Genomic DNA, 18,812 nt, shown 5'->3' on the forward strand with positions numbered 1-18,812 from the left:
AAGGGAAGTAAGATTGAATGAAGAAAATAGACAAAAGAAGAGTAGGAAGGAAAAAAAGTTCGGAAAAAATCAGATTAGACGTATCATGATGAATAATTGCACGAATGTAATTCTGGCACTGTCAATGAACAAAACAAAAACAATACGCCGGATTGCGTGTATGGTTATGGGCAGGCCTGAGTTTCGAACCCATGCCTGGGCAATTTTTTTGTGTAAATTTTTTATATTTTTTTATGAACGAAGTAACCATAGCACAGAGCCAGCGCACAATTAATAGACTGTTTTATGCCATTTAAGTTTGCCAGCACGATTGCACCACACTTAATATAAGAGTATGACGTCATTTCATTTATTCTGACCATTCACCGTGAAAGAACAACAAAAAACACCCGTTTGTATTACTATCGTTATTACGACTATAAATGCACACAGAGCTCTACGGTTTAAAGGTCAAAGTGTCTGCTTTCATTTAGTAGTACCTCTTGGACTCAATTTTATTAATTGGTAGAAAACATTCCTGGCAGTTATATTATTAGGGGCTACTATAAATAATTGTTTTATGAAAAGTATACCACATTATTCCGAATTGAAATTAATAGAAAACGTTCCCGAAATTTCAGCTCTAAATACATGCTGTTCCCGAACATTGCTGAGTGCATGCTGATTCTGTTAATATTTTTAATCTTGGGCATGCTGGCGATATTGCGTAACCAATGTTGTTCATCTATGGGTTTGTTTACGTTGGTTACTGATGACGCTAGAGGGCCCTGTCATTGGTTTATTGTAACGTTTTTATAATATCCACTCCTTACAAAATACAGCTTGCTAGCATTACTATGTGATAACCTATTTCATAACATATTGGAAAACAATTAGTGGTTTGCCTTTGATATTTAATTTTACATACTACAAAAAGAAATTGAGCAGTTTAAGGGAAATATGAGTAGGCTATTTGATCTAGAAACACATATCGTCGGCTGCATCGCACAAAACTACGTCCAAACCAGGAAGTAAAGTGGTGTTTCGATCAAAACAAAACAGTCCGGCTATAACGTAGTGCATACAGTACAGAAACTTCCTCGTTTTAAAATCTACCAAAGTTGAAATACTTCAAAACAATGACAAAGGCAGCCAAAGTAAAGGAGCAGTTGGTGCGAGAGCTCATACGGTTGAAGAGACAATCTTGTCGAAGTGGGTTGAAATCTGGCGATGTTCGCCAAGTGTTTCTCAACTCATGTGCCGGCTTCCAAAGTGGTGGTAGTGGTAGGCAATCGAGTGATGATCAAGGCACAGATTTACCGTCGCGGAATGGCAGTGCTAATTCATCAGATACACGGAACGTACGTCCAATTTGGAGAAGAAGACTAGTAACTTTCACTTTTGCACTTATTCCAGTTCTTTTAGGTGTTCTATACGTATGTCATCGAGCTGAGTATGATTGGGAGGACTTTATGAACGATGTACGAGAGACTCCATGCATCATAGAGAATAACTTTTTCATCATGGAAATGGCACGACCACTAGCTCCATGTGCTATGTGTAAAAACCTAACTAAAGTACCAATTTATTATCTCATTGACAAAGAGGAATTCCTCAATAAACACGCTTATTCAGGTCGACCAGCTATCATATCCGGTGCTACAGCAAATTGGACTGCTATGGATAAATTCAGTTTTCATTTTTTTCGAGACCTATATAGGAAGTACCCAGGTTCGTTTGATAAGATTGAAGATGAGTGTCAATTTTTCCCCTATAACACTGATTTTACGTCATTAGAAGAAGCATTTAATATGTCGGATGATCAGGCGGCTATGAGGGAAGGAGAAGCAGGCTGGTATATAGGATGGTAAGCTGTCAATTATTATTATTATTTTATATCATAACTATATTATTGTTGTCTCTATAATATGAATTTCTGAAATGGTCTGAAAAAATGCCACCCATCTTGGGTTAAAATAGGTCACCCCTCGACATCATTATGATCATGACATGCCAAGTAACTGATGACATCCCTCCGCACAGCCAAATTTACATCAGGTTCATCAGGACTGTTTATATTGAATTTCGCGTTTAATTGTTGGAACCATATCTTAAACTTGAAGTGATCTATACTAGGCTATGTGACCCCTTACCAAAACCAGTAAGTTGGAACTAAATGATGGTCCAAAAACGAAATAAACTAAACACTGGTCCAAACACCAAGTGTCCTTAAATGCTGATTCAAAAAATATGGGTTTATATAATTTTGCTTGTTGATGTAATACAAGTCATTTAGTCTTTTTGTTTGAGCATGTTGTGTTCATCTAGATAATTTAATATCTTTATCTAAGTTATATTTCACAAAGATAACGTCATTAGCCTGTTCGCTTTTGGTTCCATCTTCTCCATCTCCTTATAATTATTTTTTCCACTTCTGTATTTGGGCTCAAAATCATTACATATTCTAATCAGCCTGTGTAACACTACATGTAGAAATTTTAATATTTCCATTGACCACGTAATATTTATACTGGGCAGTGACCTACAACTAGCAATAATATGTAAAATGACCACCATTTGGAATAAATCTCTTTAATATCAAGATTAAACTGCATCACAAAAAGAGACCTGTTATCAACCAATCTTTAATCTCATATTTTATATAATATCAATTGGATCAGTAAGGTGACGTACACAGGGTATCATGTGAATAGGTGCCTTGAATTATTGAATGGGAATTGTGACCAAACACGTCCTGATGAGGCTCTCACGGATTGGTATGTTATAATAATGTACTAAGTTGAACTTTGGTATCTTTTTGATCAGACACATAACCATGATTATAACGTTTTGAAAATGTAAAGGGAAGATGTATTTTTGTACTTATCTGCCCTGCAAGGGGGGGGGGGGTTACATAATGAAAGCTGAATTCTTGGAAAAATATTTTGAGGCAACACTTAGGCTATTAGGTCAACTTTGCTGGGTAAAAATATATAAATAAAGTTTATAGATAGACATAGATATAGATAGATAGACATAAAATTAACACCGCAGAAGGAAGGCCACTCTTTTACATTAAACTACAAAATAGGTACACATAGTCTATTTTTGTACATAGTTTTGTCTACTTTTTACATAAATAATTTTGTTCTAGACTCCCCCCTGCAATAAATCCTAACAAATATTTCTCTGCATGTCCCATTGTTCATCACAATGTCGGCAAATTCTCCCGCTTCATATCGGGTGTTTGCCCTGGTATTTGTATCAAAAATCAATCATTTCTGTAAAATTGGTGTCACTTATATTTTCAGTTGCTGAAGAAACATTTCACTATTTTTGTATCCTCTAAAAATGTACATTTAAAATAAAAATCCATGTACGCACAAGTGTGGCATTGAATAAATTAAACAAAGACAGTATTGGAACAGAAATCAGCTAAAATATGTTATTTTAGAAGTGACCCAAAAGCACACGGTATCATGTTAAGTTCAATAATTCAATAGAAACAAGTAACAAAATGGAAATTGGCGCAAAGAAATGCAAGAAAGAAGGTTATAGGTCAGAATACATAAAATCTTTCATTCCATTCATGATTGCAAAAAATGTTGTGTCTCCCCAAATTGATCACATTTCTTGAAAATATATGTCCATGTCTCTTTTTACCAGAAACAATTGAATACCTGAATGCAAGATTCTTGTATTCAGGCTTTCAATTGTGTCCCCCCCCTCTTATATAGGGGAATCATTCCCCCTGGGATAAACATTTATAATCATATGTTTTGTTTTCCGAGGAGAAATAATTTTTGAGAATGCTGTATAAATCAAAACAATTGCTATATGCTTAGAATAGGGACTAACACAGAAGATTCAATTTTAGATTAATAAAATATTACCGACCAATGCTATATCATTTCAGACAGTTTTGAGAAATCAGTGGATAAACACTCTGATAACTCCGACATGTCAGCATCAGCTAAAGGATTGCTTTAGATACTACTACAATTATAAAGGTGCTATTTATAAAAAGTACAATTGATTGATGGAGAAAGAGATATAGACCCAGCAAACACAAAAACGTTTTTAAAACGTTATAAACAGGTTATATTTAGGGGTTTGGCTTAGGTAAAAACGTTTTAATAACATTAAATGTCAGGTTATATAAAGGTCATGAAAACGTGTTAAAACGTTTTGTATGAAAACGCACTACAACAATATTTTTTAAATGTTCTTAAAATGTTATTATAAAATATTCTTTGCAAACGCCAAATATTTTGTCAACACTTAAAAAACATTATATTAGAATATTTGCAGCAGGTAATCAAAATTATTTTTTATGTTATGAAAATATTTTACACCCTTTATATACACTTTATATAACCCGACATTTAAACGTTTTATGGCAGCCTTTTCTAACCTTTTGCGAATGATGTCGAAAACGTTTTGTGTTTGCTGGGGAGAGAATGACTGACCAAATGACAAATAGACAGGGAGAGAAAATAGAAATGGAGAGGGGAGCGAAGAACATGACAGATATAGAGGTGTGTAAATTATTAGAGGAGAGGAGAAAATGAGAGGAGAAAGTAGAAAAGAGTTGGAGAGAGAATGTCTGACCAATGACAAATAGACAGGGAGAGAAAATAGAAATGGAGAGGGGAGCCAAGAACATGAAAGATATAGAGGTGTGTAAATTATTAGAGGAGTGGAGAAAATGAGAGGAGAACGATTACAGGTTTGGTCGTTTGACAAAGAAATTGCCAAATGTGTATTACATGTTATTCACAAATCCAATGAAAGCCCCACACTTCCACTACCTAGCCATTGTTTACATGTTTACAATGTTTACCAACATATTAAACATCCAGTACCCCCTTAAAACAAGCAATGAATATTCAGAAACTTTTGTGTGTGTATGTCAAGAGAGACTTTGCGAGCAAGGTATAGTCAAATTCTCAATCTATGTTCAACATACGTATGCTATCAAATAGCGCTATGATGGATAATGGATCCATCCGGAAGGTATTGTGTGACATATTTCATGAAAAAGCTTTTTTTATCATCAAAGGAAATAATGGGGTAAGTATCTGCAAATTAATAGGAATGACTTTCTTGTGATTGGATCAAAAGTTTTAAACTTTAATCAATCCAATGGGAACTATTTCTATTTAACATGTTCATTGCTTTGCCTTATACTCAAGTGTAATTTAACCATCAAGTGTTGCTTTATCGCTACCACTTTACACAGCTGCCTTAAATTGTGTAAGACGAACTAGGAAGAGCTATTAATACATTAATACGAAATGGCAGAGTTGCCTAGAATCTTGTAGATACATGTTCTTGGATTAATGTTTTGAGAATAGCAGCTTACTGGAAAAGATTTTCCTGTATTCGGAATCAAGAACACACGCCATGATTCCTTTTATTAAAAAAATGCAGCATTATCCTGTTTTTGCAGATTAAACCTAGATAAATTCTAATCCTTTTATTAGCAATAACTTTTGTTACACCTTATAGATGGTATATATTTGCAGCCACAGACAAATCACTGGGTAACCATGGTAACTCCTAGTAGTAATAATGTACAGAAGATTTGGTGAAATCTTAGAGCAACTTATAATGGTTGAGTTGCCTTTAGATCAACTGATGAAGACACTGCTAAGTGAGATATTGATTATTCTCTGTCATTATAGAAGGACAATATATATCTCATTATTTTGAAGAAAGAAGAAATAAAAGGCACGAAAACATGAATTCAGAAATGCATGAGATGTTTTGAAGGAGGGGTGGTCAGACTTCAAAATGTAGACTTTTAAAATGTTGCTTGCGTGTTGTGTGGATGTTCACTCAATTTTCAGTCAAAAAAGCTGTTATTTTCTCTTAACAATTTGAATCTTTTTGGGCATAGTTTTGCAAAAGTCCTAACAATTGATGGTATTTTTTGGTTACAGACGGCCTGCCTTTATGTTCCGTGAAACCTTATTATGATTATGGTTTCCCCAAATGAAATGATACATGTACAAATCTGGGTAACTGCAGTGTCCCTCTCATTTTTTAATCTCATCCATGTTCTTGCCATTTGATGTACAACATCAGATTTTATTATGAGTTTAACATCTGTATTAGAGCTATATGATATCTGTTACATGATAATAATATTACAACATAAATATGCTGTTAAACATATATTATGAGCATTTAATGATATTAAAGCACAGATATCGGAACAGATATTGTGTTTCAATATCTGTGATTTCATACTTTTTTTGCCTAGAACTCACCCAATAGCTTACATAAAACAACAGTTTGTTGTATCACAATGGTATTTGACTTGTCACATCTGTATACCCTCTACGGCTGTTGATGTGTAATATCACTTAAAGAGAAAACATTAAACAAAAGGTGCACATGATAAGAAAAATGGCAGAAAGAATGAAGGAAAGAAAATAGAAAGAAAGAGGATGGGAGAGTGAAAGAAGGAAAGAATGAATAATATCAAACAAGCAAGCAAGAAAGAAGTAAAACAGGAAAGAAAGATCCTTTATACTGTTACGAGTCATACTGACTCAAGGCCAAAATCACCTCTTACCCAAATTCACACGAATGCATTGATTAAGCTAACAAAATCTAAGTCTTTAATTGAAAACAAAGTATGATTGGTACATATAACAACAATTGCAAAAACAATAAAATCACACCATTACAGTTTCAAATTAATCAGTACTTATCCCAGCAGTCTTCTTGTTGGTGATCATAAAGTTCTTGCAATGTTCTGGACGGCTGATGTATATCCTTATTCATTGGTCCTGCGAAAATCAGCGAAGTCCATTGTACACTTGCATTGATAAATATCCTTGCGAATAAAATCCTCACACAAATCTCCTTGCGCTGCTTTCTCCAAATTTAACTCCTTGCGCTGTTTTCTCCAAAACTGGTGCTATTTCCACCTTTCACACAATATCTCCAGGAAGAATGACTGCGATGCAGTTGACCCCACTTATATTGACAGTTGCGTTGAATAAAAAAACCATAGATCATCATATTTAGATAATCTATGCATAAAACAGACTTCAGCAAGTCGACAGAAGAATATGTATTCCTTTCTTGGAAGAAGTACGCTCTTTGACGTATTGTAGACCGACAACACTGACAGGCAGTAGTACATTAACTACAACATATAGTTCTGGTTTGCAATTTCCTTTCTTTGAGGGAATTGGACTGTAAGCATATTAGCTAGCTAGCCCAGATCAACACTATAAACTGTGAAGAATCATGTTTACATTATCTTATCAAGCACTGAAAAAAAAACCCATTCTATTAATAGCCAATTACTACCTTCACACTATTCTGTAGTCTGGGAAAATCCCAAGTCTCAATTATAACATTAATATTTCACATGACATCACTTCCTGAAGGGAATCCCGTGACATCTTCACTTTACAATCTCAGGGGGTTTCCAAATATTCCAAATTAGATATGATTCGATTTGTTTTGCTCAATTTGAGAGGGGAATTCCCCCAAAATCTCATCACTCATGTAATTTTGTAAACAAAGATAAATTATCAAATCAAATTACCCAGGGTACATCACAATACTTATTTTAATAATTGATGTTATATTGGAATTTCTGTGCAAATTGTGTTCAGAAGAATAGTAGATTTGCTGTTCAAATGCAATAGGTATATTTTTAAGCTTTGCCCAGTTTACCGTATTTAAAAACCGCAAACTGAAAAAACCTGTACAAATATGTCAGCACCATGGAGTGTACATTATTGGAATTGCGAACTTTAATAAATGTTTAAAATCACACAAAATCAAAACTGTTAATTTTGTCTTGAACCTGTTTCTCGTCATGACCTTTAATATCATAAATAAATACTTCCTGATATGCAAGGAACATTCACCATTGTTATCATTACATGTTTATACAAGTGAAAACCGTGCATTCTTTTCATAAGAACGTGTAATGATAGTAAAGAAATGCCACGCCACGCCACGAAAATCAATGGACCCTGTCTCATCAGTTGATTATATTGACTCAAATATATAGCCTACAGGGTATATACAGAGGACAGGAAAACGATGTTATCATATTGATAGAAGATGTTTGGCTAAGATGTTTGACTTTACAAACTTGTACATGTATGCTTACACTGCTGCCAAATGTGAATATGATGAGGCTTTTGTTGATGTTTGGCTAAGATGTTTGACTTTACAAACTTGTACATGTATGCTTACACTGCTGCCAAATGTGAATATGATGAGGCTTTTGTTGATATTTGGCTAAGATGTTTGACATTACAAACTTGTACGTGTATACTTACACTGCTGCTAAATGTGAATATGATGAGGCTTTTGTTGATATTTGGCTAAGATGTTTGACTTTACAAACTTGTACGTGTATGCTTACACTGCTGCTAAATGTGGATATGATGAGGCTTTTGTTGATGTTTGGTTAAGATGTTTGACATTACAAACTTGTACGTGTATGCTTACACTGCTGCCAAATGTGAATATGATGAGGCTTTTGTTGATGTTTGGCTAAGATGTTTGACATTACAAACTTGTACGTGTATACTTACACTGCTGCCAAATGTGAATATGATGAGGCTTTTGTTGATATTTGGTTAAGATGTTTGACATTACAAACTTGTACGTGTATACTTACACTGCTGCCAACTGTGAATATGATGAGGCTTTTGTTGATGTTTGGTTAAGATGTTTGACATTACAAACTTGTACGTGTATACTTACACTGCTGCTAAATGTGAATATGATGAGGCTTTTGTTGATATTTGGTTAAGATGTTTGACATTACAAACTTGTACGTGTATGCTTACACTGCTGCCAAATGTGAATATGATGAGGCTTTTGTTGATATTTGGCTAAGATGTTTGACATTACAAACTTGTACGTGTATGCTTACACTGCTGCCAAATGTGAATATGATGAGGCTTTTGTTGATATTTGGCTAAGATGTTTGACATTACAAACTTGTACATGTATGCTTACACTGCTGCTAAATGTGAATATGATGAGGCTTTTGTTGATATTTGGTTAAGATGTTTGACATTACAAACTTGTACGTGTATGCTTACACTGCTGACAAAGGTGAATATGATGAGGCTTTTGTTGATGTTTGGTTAAGATGTTTGACATTACAAACTTGTACGTGTATACTTACACTGCTGCTAAATGTGAATATGATGAGGCTTTTGTTGATATTTGGTTAAGATGTTTGACATTACAAACTTGTACGTGTATGCTTACACTGCTGACAAAGGTGAATATGATGAGGCTTTTGTTGATGTTTGGTTAAGATGTTTGACATTACAAACGTGTACATGTATGCTTACACTACTGCCAAATGTGAATATGATGAGGCTTTTGTTGATGTTTGGCTAAGATGTTTGACATTACAAACGTGTACGTGTATACTTACACTGCTGCCAAATGTGAATATGATGAGGCTTTTGTTGATATTTGGCTAAGATGTTTGACATTACAAACTTGTACGTGTATGCTTACACTGCTGACAAAGGTGAATATGATGAGGCTTTTGTTGATATTTGGTTAAGATGTTTGACATTACAAACTTGTACGTGTATGCTTACACTGCTGCCAAATGTGAATATGATGAGGCTTTTGTTGATGTTTGGCTTAGATGTTTGACATTACAAACTTGTACATGTATGCTTACACTGCTGACAAAGGTGAATATGATGAGGCTTTTGTTGATATTTGGCTAAGATGTTTGACATTACAAACTTGTACGTGTATGCTTACACTGCTGCTAAATGTGGATATGATGAGGCTTTTGTTGATATTTGGCTAAGATGTTTGACATTACAAACTTGTACGTGTATGCTTACACTGCTGCTAAATGTGGATATGATGAGGCTTTTATTGATATTTGGCTAAGATGTTTGACATTACAAACTTGTACGTGTATGCTTACACTGCTGCTAAATGTGGATATGATGAGGCTTTTGTTGATGTTTGGTTAAGATGTTTGACATTACAAACGTGTACATGTATGCTTACACTGCTGCCAAATGTGAATATGATGAGGCTTTTGTTGATATTTGGCTAAGATGTTTGACATTACAAACTTGTACGTGTATGCTTACACTGCTGCTAAATGTGGATATGATGAGGCTTTTGTTGATATTTGGCTAAGATGTTTGACATTACAAACTTGTACATGTATGCTTACACTGCTGCCAAATGTGAATATGATGAGGCTTTTGTTGATATTTGGCTAAGATGTTTGACATTACAAACTTGTACGTGTATACTTACACTGCTGACAAAGGTGAATATGATGAGGCTTTTGTTGATGTTTGGTTAAGATGTTTGACATTACAAACTTGTACGTGTATGCTTACACTACTGCCAAATGTGAATATGATGAGGCTTTTGTTGATATTTGGCTAAGATGTTTGACATTACAAACTTGTACGTGTATACTTACACTGCTGCTAAATGTGAATATGATGAGGCTTTTGTTGATATTTGGCTAAGATGTTTGACATTACAAACTTGTACATGTATGCTTACACTGCTGACAAAGGTGAATATGATGAGGCTTTTGTTGATATTTGGCTAAGATGTTTGACATTACAAACTTGTACGTGTATGCTTACACTGCTGCTAAATGTGAATATGATGAGGCTTTTGTTGATATTTGGTTAAGATGTTTGACATTACAAACTTGTACATGTATGCTTACACTGCTGCCAAATGTGAATATGATGAGGCTTTTGTTGATATTTGGCTAAGATGTTTGACTTTACAAACTTGTACACATGTATACTTACACTGCTGCTAAATGTGAATATGATGAGGCTTTTGTTGATATTTGGCTAAGATGTTTGACATTACAAACTTGTACGTGTATGCTTACACTGCTGCTAAATGTGGATATGATGAGGCTTTTGTTGATATTTGGCTAAGATGTTTGACATTACAAACTTGTACATGTATGCTTACACTGCTGCCAAATGTGAATATGATGAGGCTTTTGTTGATGTTTGGCTAAGATGTTTGACATTACAAACTTGTACATGTATGCTTACACTGCTGCCAAATGTGAATATGATGAGGCTTTTGTTGATATTTGGCTAAGATGTTTGACATTACAAACTTGTACACGTATGCTTACACTGCTGCCAAATGTGAATATGATGAGGCTTTTGTTGATATTTGGTTAAGATGTTTGACATTACAAACTTGTACATGTATGCTTACACTGCTGCCAAAGGTGAATATGATGAGGCTTTTATTGATATTTGGCTAAGATGTTTGACATTACAAACTTGTACGTGTATGCTTACACTGCTGCCAAATGTGAATATGATGAGGCTTTTATTGATATTTGGCTAAGATGTTTGACATTACAAACTTGTACGTGTATGCTTACACTGCTGCTAAATGTGAATATGATGAGGCTTTTGTTGATATTTGGCTAAGATGTTTGACATTACAAACTTGTACGTGTATGCTTACACTGCTGCCAAATGTGAATATGATGAGGCTTTTGTTGATATTTGGTTAAGATGTTTGACATTACAAACTTGTACATGTATGCTTACACTGCTGACAAAGGTGAATATGATGAGGCTTTTGTTGATGTTTGGCTAAGATGTTTGACATTACAAACTTGTACGTGTATACTTACACTGCTGCCAAATGTGAATATGATGAGGCTTTTGTTGATGTTTGGCTAAGATGTTTGACATTACAAACGTGTACATGTATGCTTACACTGCTGACAAATGTGAATATGATGAGGCTTTTGTTGATGTTTGGCTAAGATGTTTGACATTACAAACTTGTACGTGTATACTTACACTGCTGCCAAATGTGAATATGATGAGGCTTTTGTTGATGTTTGGCTAAGATGTTTGACATTACAAACGTGTACATGTATGCTTACACTGCTGACAAATGTGAATATGATGAGGCTTTTGTTGATGTTTGGTTAAGATGTTTGACATTACAAACTTGTACATGTATGCTTACACTGCTGCCAAATGTGAATATGATGAGGCTTTTGTTGATGTTTGGCTAAGATGTTTGACTTTACAAACTTGTACATGTATGCTTACACTGCTGCCAAATGTGAATATGATGAGGCTTTTGTTGATGTTTGGCTAAGATGTTTGACATTACAAACGTGTACATGTATGCTTACACTGCTGACAAATGTGAATATGATGAGGCTTTTGTTGATGTTTGGTTAAGATGTTTGACATTACAAACTTGTACATGTATGCTTACACTGCTGCCAAATGTGAATATGATGAGGCTTTTGTTGATGTTTGGCTAAGATGTTTGACTTTACAAACTTGTACATGTATGCTTACACTGCTGCCAAATGTGAATATGATGAGGCTTTTGTTGATGTTTGGCTAAGATGTTTGACATTACAAACTTGTACATGTATGCTTACACTGCTGCCAAATGTGAATATGATGAGGCTTTTGTTGATATTTGGTTAAGATGTTTGACATTACAAACTTGTACATATGTATGCTTACACTACTGCCAAATGTGAATATGATGAGGCTTTTGTTGATATTTGGTTAAGATGTTTGACATTACAAACTTGTACATATGTATACTTACACTGCTGCCAAAGGTGAATATGATGAGGCTTTTGTTGATATTTGGTTAAGATGTTTGACATTACAAACTTGTACATGTATGCTTACACTGCTGCCAAATGTGAATATGATGAGGCTTTTGTTGATATTTGGTTAAGATGTTTGACATTACAAACGTGTACATGTATGCTTACACTGCTGCCAAATGTGAATATGATGAGGCTTTTGTTGATATTTGGCTAAGATGTTTGACATTACAAACTTGTACGTGTATGCTTACACTGCTGCCAAATGTGAATATGATGAGGCTTTTGTTGATATTTGGCTAAGATGTTTGACATTACAAACTTGTACGTGTATACTTACACTGCTGCCAAATGTGAATATGATGAGGCTTTTGTTGATGTTTGGTTAAGATGTTTGACATTACAAACGTGTACATGTATGCTTACACTGCTGACAAATGTGAATATGATGAGGCTTTTGTTGATATTTGGTTAAGATGTTTGACATTACAAACTTGTACGTGTATGCTTACACTGCTGACAAATGTGAATATGATGAGGCTTTTGTTGATGTTTGGCTAAGATGTTTGACATTACAAACTTGTACGTGTATACTTACACTGCTGACAAAGGTGAATATGATGAGGCTTTTGTTGATATTTGGCTAAGATGTTTGACATTACAAACTTGTACATATGTATGCTTACACTGCTGCCAAATGTGAATATGATGAGGCTTTTGTTGATATTTGGTTAAGATGTTTGACATTACAAACTTGTACATATGTATGCTTACACTACTGCCAAATGTGAATATGATGAGGCTTTTGTTGATATTTGGTTAAGATGTTTGACATTACAAACGTGTACATGTATGCTTACACTGCTGCCAAATGTGAATATGATGAGGCTTTTGTTGATGTTTGGCTAAGATGTTTGACATTACAAACTTGTACATGTATGCTTACACTGCTGCCAAATGTGAATATGATGAGGCTTTTGTTGATATTTGGTTAAGATGTTTGACATTACAAACGTGTACATGTATGCTTACACTACTGCCAAATGTGAATATGATGAGGCTTTTGTTGATATTTGGTTAAGATGTTTGACATTACAAACTTGTACGTGTATACTTACACTGCTGACAAAGGTGAATATGATGAGGCTTTTGCTGATGTTTGGCTAAGATGTTTGACATTACAAACTTGTACATGTATGCTTACACTGCTGCCAAATGTGAATATGATGAGGCTTTTGTTGATATTTGGTTAAGATGTTTGACATTACAAACTTGTACATGTATGCTTACACTGCTGCCAAATGTGAATATGATGAGGCTTTTGTTGATATTTGGTTAAGATGTTTGACATTACAAACTTGTACATGTATGCTTACACTGCTGCCAAATGTGAATATGATGAGGCTTTTGTTGATATTTGGCTAAGATGTTTGACATTACAAACTTGTACATGTATGCTTACACTACTGCCAAATGTGAATATGATGAGGCTTTTGTTGATATTTGGTTAAGATGTTTGACATTACAAACTTGTACGTGTATACTTACACTGCTGCTAAATGTGAATATGATGAGGCTTTTGTTGATATTTGGTTAAGATGTTTGACATTACAAACTTGTACATGTATGCTTACACTGCTGCCAAATGTGAATATGATGAGGCTTTTGTTGATATTTGGTTAAGATGTTTGACATTACAAACTTGTACATGTATGCTTACACTACTGCCAAATGTGAATATGATGAGGCTTTTGTTGATATTTGGTTAAGATGTTTGACATTACAAACTTGTACATGTATGCTTACACTGCTGACAAATGTGAATATGATGAGGCTTTTGTTGATATTTGGCTAAGATGTTTGACTTTACAAACTTGTACATGTATACTTACACTGCTGCCAAATGTGAATATGATGAGGCTTTTGTTGATATTTGGTTAAGATGTTTGACATTACAAACTTGTACATGTATGCTTACACTGCTGACAAATGTGAATATGATGAGGCTTTTGTTGATATTTGGTTAAGATGTTTGACATTACAAACTTGTACATGTATGCTTACACTACTGCCAAATGTGAATATGATGAGGCTTTTGTTGATGTTTGGTTAAGATGTTTGACATTACAAACTTGTACGTGTATAGTTACACTGCTGCCAAAGGTGAATATGATGAGGCTTTTGTTGATGTTTGGCTAAGATGTTTGACATTACAAACTTGTACATGTATGCTTACACTGCTGCCAAATGTGAATATGATGAGGCTTTTGTTGATGTTTGGCTAAGATGTTTGACATTACAAACTTGTACATGTATGCTTACACTACTGCCAAATGTGAATATGATGAGGCTTTTGTTGATGTTTGGTTAAGATGTTTGACATTACAAACTTGTACGTGTATACTTACACTGCTGCCAAAGGTGAATATGATGAGGCTTTTGTTGATATTTGGCTAAGATGTTTGACTTTACAAACTTGTACATGTATGCTTACACTGCTGCCAAATGTGAATATGATGAGGCTTTTGTTGATATTTGGCTAAGATGTTTGACATTACAAACTTATACATGTATGCTTACACTGCTGCTAAATGTGAATATGATGAGGCTTTTGTTGATGTTTGGTTAAGATGTTTGACTTTACAAACTTGTACACGTATGCTTACACTGCTGCCAAATGTGAATATGATGAGGCTTTTGTTGATATTTGGTTAAGATGTTTGACATTACAAACTTGTACATGTATGCTTACACAGCTGACAAATGTGAATATGATGAGGCTTTTGTTGATATTTGGCTAAGATGTTTGACATTACAAACTTGTACGTGTATGCTTACACTGCTGACAAAGGTGAATATGATGAGGCTTTTGTTGATGTTTGGTTAAGATGTTTGACATTACAAACTTGTACACGTATGCTTACACTGCTGCCAAATGTGGATATGATGAGGCTTTTGTTGATGTTTGGTTAAGATGTTTGACATTACAAACTTGTACATGTATGCTTACACTGCTGCCAAATGTGAATATGATGAGGCTTTTGTTGATGTTTGGCTAAGATGTTTGACATTACAAACTTGTACATGTATGCTTACACTACTGCCAAATGTGAATATGATGAGGCTTTTGTTGATATTTGGTTAAGATGTTTGACATTACAAACTTGTACATGTATGCTTACACTACTGCCAAATGTGAATATGATGAGGCTTTTGTTGATATTTGGTTAAGATGTTTGACATTACAAACGTGTACATGTATGCTTACACTGCTGCCAAATGTGAATATGATGAGGCTTTTGTTGATATTTGGCTAAGATGTTTGACATTACAAACTTGTACATGTATGCTTACACTACTGCCAAATGTGAATATGATGAGGCTTTTGTTGATGTTTGGTTAAGATGTTTGACATTACAAACGTGTACATGTATGCTTACACTGCTGCCAAATGTGAATATGATGAGGCTTTTGTTGATATTTGGTTAAGACGTTTGACATTACAAACTTGTACATGTATGCTTACACTGCTGCTAAATGTGGATATGATGAGGCTTTTGTTGATGTTTGGTTAAGATGTTTGACATTACAAACTTGTACGTGTATGCTTACACTGCTGACAAATGTGAATATGATGAGGCTTTTGTTGATATTTGGCTAAGATGTTTGACATTACAAACTTGTACGTGTATACTTACACTGCTGCCAAATGTGAATATGATGAGGCTTTTGTTGATGTTTGGCTAAGATGTTTGACATTACAAACTTGTACATGTATGCTTACACTGCTGCCAAAGGTGAATATGATGAGGCTTTTGTTGATATTTTATGGTACATTGTTGTTTTTGTTGTTCAGCAGCTGATGAATGAACTTTACAAGAAGAGGGTTGTAAATTTATACTCAACATGACTGTTAAAGTTAAAATAGTGTGCAAAATAGTACTTTGTTCGAGAAAATTATTAATTAAATTATTATTAAGGATTAATTAATAAGGATCTGGAATAGATTTCACAATTGAAAATAAGTAAAACGGAAAAAAAAAATAAAACAACAAACAAAACCTTTACTTTCTGATTTCGCAGAGACGCAGGTGCACTGCAAAAGAAATGTTTTCCGATGGAAAACCGAATTTTTATTGAATCAGCCCGCCCTTTTTTGGAAGCTCTTACTCCTGTAAACAGGACCAAATTCTCAGTGAATGGGCTTCCCCTATGGAATACCAAGGCTGGTTACAAAGCTGAGTTCAGAGTAGTAACATAAAACCAACACTATTGAGTATGGACGGTGATTGTGAATTAATCACTGTTAGTTATTCAATTCTTTTGGCTCTAATATGTGCTATCTACATGTACCCCTGATAGCACAGAACTACTGGATGATATTGCATAAAATAATCCAATAGCCATTTGTAAAGCTTTATAATCATCTGGGATTTATATTGTGTGTAAATTAAACACAATTCAAATCTCAGCTGGCTAGGATTGCTTCCAATAACAGGATGTTTAATTCCAAGTTGCCGAAACAGCACATTTATAACCAAATTGGGCTATTTGTGATATTTTTTGTCACATAGAAACCAATGATTACGAGACAAATTGGGTGACTGTTTCGGGATTTGACCGGTAACTTGGGCTAAAAATTTAATTATGTGTGTTATTGTCATTTGATAGCATCACTGGAGATAACATTATTTGATACTCAAATGTTAAGGGTCATTCGTGGATTAGGACCCAGAGCGAAATAAAGTGATGATGACAGCGATGATGAAAAATAATTTGTTTTGGAATTAAACAAAAGAACATCAGGTGCATGTCTTCGTTTGTAAAGAATTAGATTTTGCATGTATTCATTATTATCCTTGCATCAGAAATATGTAATGAATAAACTCTAAATAAATAAATTAATAAAAAAACATGTAAAATAGTGAATAATAAAAATAAAAAAAAAAGTAAAAATAACATAATGAAATAAATGAGTTAATCAATCAATAAATGATCGAATGAATGAATGAATAAATGAATGATTGAACGAAAAAAATGAATTAATGTAAGACAAAGGTAAAACTATAATTGTTTATTTATTTATTTATTTTTTAAATATTTTCTTGGAACACCTACCTGAAAAAATGTGTGCAAGGATTTTAGATAACACACTTTTTGCTCTTTATAATTTTCTTGCAGATAAATATAGATAAAAAAACGATACATATATTGAAACCAATGCATTCTTTTCGCCTGAAATATAAAACCCGCGATCTATAACCAGCCCAAATGGAGTGATTGTGGAATTGACAGGCAAAATAGGGAGCCAACAATACACATACAAATTTGGCATTGTAAAAGGCCACAATTTTGCAACCAAGTAGTAGTATGCTAGGGATATTGGGATTCCAGCAATAGTATAATTTGTGATTGTGTAAGTTGATTATGATAATGTAATTTACAAATTGTCTCTTTTGTCCTCGTTGGATTGAATTGCGTCACATTGGTGAATAAGTATCTGTCTAATGAGCACATGACTGCTACAGTAATACAGACATCTCTAATGAAAACATTTTCTGTTGCTAGAACAGAATAAGGGTTTGGTCAAAATACTGCTAAGAAAGTTGTTTACCTGAGTAGGACTGCAATTTTCTGTTTAAATATACACTACAAAAATCATATTTAATACGTTTGTTAAGGAGGATGTGAGAAATGCATTAAATCAGAAATGCATTAAGTAAAAGTTCCCGAAATTAAATATGCATACACAGTAAACAAAAGCATACATATTTTGAAAGACAAAGAGTCAAGGAATCTTATAAAGCTAATATACAGCATTTTTACTCAATGCATTTCTGAGACATTTGTTATGGTCACTAAAATGACCCAGGCCAAAATCACCTGCTTCGGGTTCACACAACACCAAACATTTCCATTTCAATACCCTGGATTAATGCATTGCTTGCTGAACTATCCTCATTAAAGGGCAAAGTTCCTTCCAAGATCACAGACCGTGCACAGCACGTATCTCGCACGATCTTTATGGGTTGTGGGCTACTCTTATCACCAAGTGATACCAATCCTTCTAACACAAAAGGAATCAAATTCTTCACAAACTTTGTCTTCGTTACTTCCCTTTTGTGGGAATTCTCGTTTCTTGATAGGACTGACAACTGGCTTTTGTGACCCAAGTGACACTGCACACCCTACAGTATGCTACAAA

General features: G+C 34.3%; 1 protein-coding gene across 1 annotated transcript in view; it reads left to right on the plus strand.

The window, feature by feature from the left end:
- The first annotated feature begins 1,052 nt into the window (after positions 1 to 1,052).
- The window catches only part of LOC140164205 (bifunctional arginine demethylase and lysyl-hydroxylase JMJD6-like), an 89,303-nt gene continuing 71,543 nt past the window's right edge, over positions 1,053 to 18,812 (plus strand). The window contains exon 1 of the mRNA XM_072187448.1: positions 1,053 to 1,846. Within this exon, the coding sequence (XP_072043549.1) occupies positions 1,119 to 1,846 (728 nt within the window). The 5' untranslated portion in view covers positions 1,053 to 1,118. The remainder of the gene's footprint in view (positions 1,847 to 18,812) is intronic.

This window comes from Amphiura filiformis, chromosome 11 (genome assembly GCF_039555335.1).
Source record: "Amphiura filiformis chromosome 11, Afil_fr2py, whole genome shotgun sequence".
NCBI lineage: Eukaryota > Metazoa > Echinodermata > Ophiuroidea > Amphilepidida > Amphiuridae > Amphiura > Amphiura filiformis.